Below are 2,089 nucleotides of genomic sequence, written 5' to 3' on the forward strand. Positions count from 1 at the left end.
TTTTTTTTTTTTTTTAATTTGTCTAGCTTCAGTATAAAACTATGCCAAGTAAACCAGATAAGTAATTCAACTGCTTACCATTTACTAAATTTTAATTTCCATGATTGTTCTTAACGTCCACGTGCATTGTGTCACCATACTTCTGTTAGTCATCTTTATTAATAAATCCAGCGCGTTTCAACTGCAGATACTGTGTTATATCTAGGTTTGCTGTTAATCCAAGTAGAATAAGTGCAGTGTCTAAATAAATCCTGTTGTCGTGCAACAGGAGCTAGACTTCTCCAGTGGAGCATGTCATTCCCAGATGCACCTGTTTCAGTGAAATTATTCCCATGATAGACACCATATACATGTTAACATACATTGTATTGTTTAGCTTTTAGCTTGGATGCTGAGCAGCCAGATTATGACCTGGATTCAGAAGATGAGGTCTTCGTGAATAAACTGAAGAAAAGAATGGACATATCTCCTTTGCAGTTTGAGGAGATGATAGATCGGCTAGAAAAAGGCAGTGGTCAGCAGGTAAAATACTGTGTCAGATGAAAAATTGAAAAATTTACAAGAAGTAATCAGCATATGAAAGTGACAGATTGTGTTTTAAATTTAGCCAGTCAGCCTGCAAGAGGCCAAGCTGCTGCTGAAGGAAGACGATGAATTGATCAGAGAAGTGTACGAGTACTGGATTAAAAAGAGGAAAAACTGTCGAGGTCCCTCCCTTATCCCAGCAGTGAAACAAGAGAAACGAGATGGCTCCAGCACAAATGATCCTTACGTTGCTTTTAGAAGGCGAACAGAGAAGATGCAGACCCGAAAAGTAAGTAAAAAGGGCACATTGTTATTGTGTGAAGCAATATTGAACTCTGTTTAAGTATGGACAGTCAAAGGGGAAAAAAACAGTCTGCTATGGACACCAGCACTCGCCTAAAACTATGTATAGTCAGACTCCAAAAGCTTGTATTCATGAGTGTCCCAGTCTCTTTTTTTTTTTTTTTTAACTGAAAATTGGGGATTTTTTTAAATTGGAGAAAACCAGGATTCCTGGTCATAACATCATCAAGGTCAAGGGTTTGTGGATTCTGGAGCCTTGTAACCTATAGTCATCCCACGCATGCATGGTTCCTTTACTATGATACAAAGCCAGGCCTCACTGCTAACAATCAGAAATGAGTCACAGCTTTAACTATAGCAGTGGTCTCCAATCTTTTTATGCTAAAGATCACTTTTTGGAACTAAAGGTCACCCCAGGATTTACCATGCCCCATCTTCCACTCCGCCCCCTGCCCTGTTCTCCCCACCCCACTCCTGACCCCATGCAACCCTAGACTGTGGAGTCTCCCAGACTTGGCCGGGCTGGGGCCCAATCCCACTTCTGTACCGCGGGTGTACTGAGCCACGCTCACCTGGCAGCTAGAGGAACATGATGTCGGGCCCCAGCCCAGCCAGGTCTGGAAGTCTCCATAGTCCAGGGCCACATGAGGGGGCTCCTGCTGCTGGGTGCAGCCCAGCGGAGGCCTCTGGGGCCCATGACCCCCCAACCTGTGCTCGCAATGAGGTGGCTGTTGCTGTGCACTGCCTGCTGCACCCAGAGCACAGGTGGGGGGTCATGGGCCCCCAGAGCCTCCGCCAGGCTGTGCCCAGTGGCAGGAGCTCCCTCACAACACTTCCCTGGACAATCAGATCTTCCCAGACCTGGCTGGCCCATGTGAGTCCCTGCTGCTGAGCTGAGCCATGCCCACATGTGGCCATCTGCAACAGGACTCAAGGTGCAGTGGCAGCATCCTCTGCCACCTCTGTCCCCATGGATGAAATTTTTAGAGATGGTAGACTATGCATAGAGGATGAAGTCTGCCATGTTTCAAGAAGATAGGTCCAGGGGGTTGGGGGAAACAGCACCCCAAATTCTTGAAAGACAAACTCCTGTCATGCCTGCATGTTACACCACAGGGGGATCAAAATTGCTGGGATGGTAGCTCGTACTGAGGCCACAAAGCCTACCAAGTTTCAAGAAGATAGGTGCAAGGGTTTGGGAGGAACTGCCCCTCAAGCTGTGGACAAGCAGAACTGGTGCCATGGGTGCTGTGGGACTGAC

The 2,089-nt window shown here is 46.7% G+C and overlaps 1 protein-coding gene across 2 annotated transcripts in view; it reads left to right on the forward strand.

Annotated features, from left to right (window-relative positions):
• EPC1 (enhancer of polycomb homolog 1) overlaps positions 1–2,089 on the forward strand; it is a 119,389-nt gene that overhangs the window by 94,672 nt on the left and 22,628 nt on the right. For both annotated transcript variants that reach the window (XM_019508198.1, XM_019508199.1), the window contains 2 exons: positions 377–522; positions 608–814. In XM_019508198.1, the coding sequence (XP_019363743.1) occupies positions 377–522; positions 608–814 (353 nt within the window). The remainder of the gene's footprint in view (positions 1–376; positions 523–607; positions 815–2,089) is intronic.

The sequence above is a fragment of the Gavialis gangeticus genome, unplaced genomic scaffold, assembly GCF_001723915.1.
Source record: "Gavialis gangeticus isolate Ggan-Ray unplaced genomic scaffold, GavGan_comp1, whole genome shotgun sequence".
Classification (NCBI taxonomy): domain Eukaryota; kingdom Metazoa; phylum Chordata; order Crocodylia; family Gavialidae; genus Gavialis; species Gavialis gangeticus.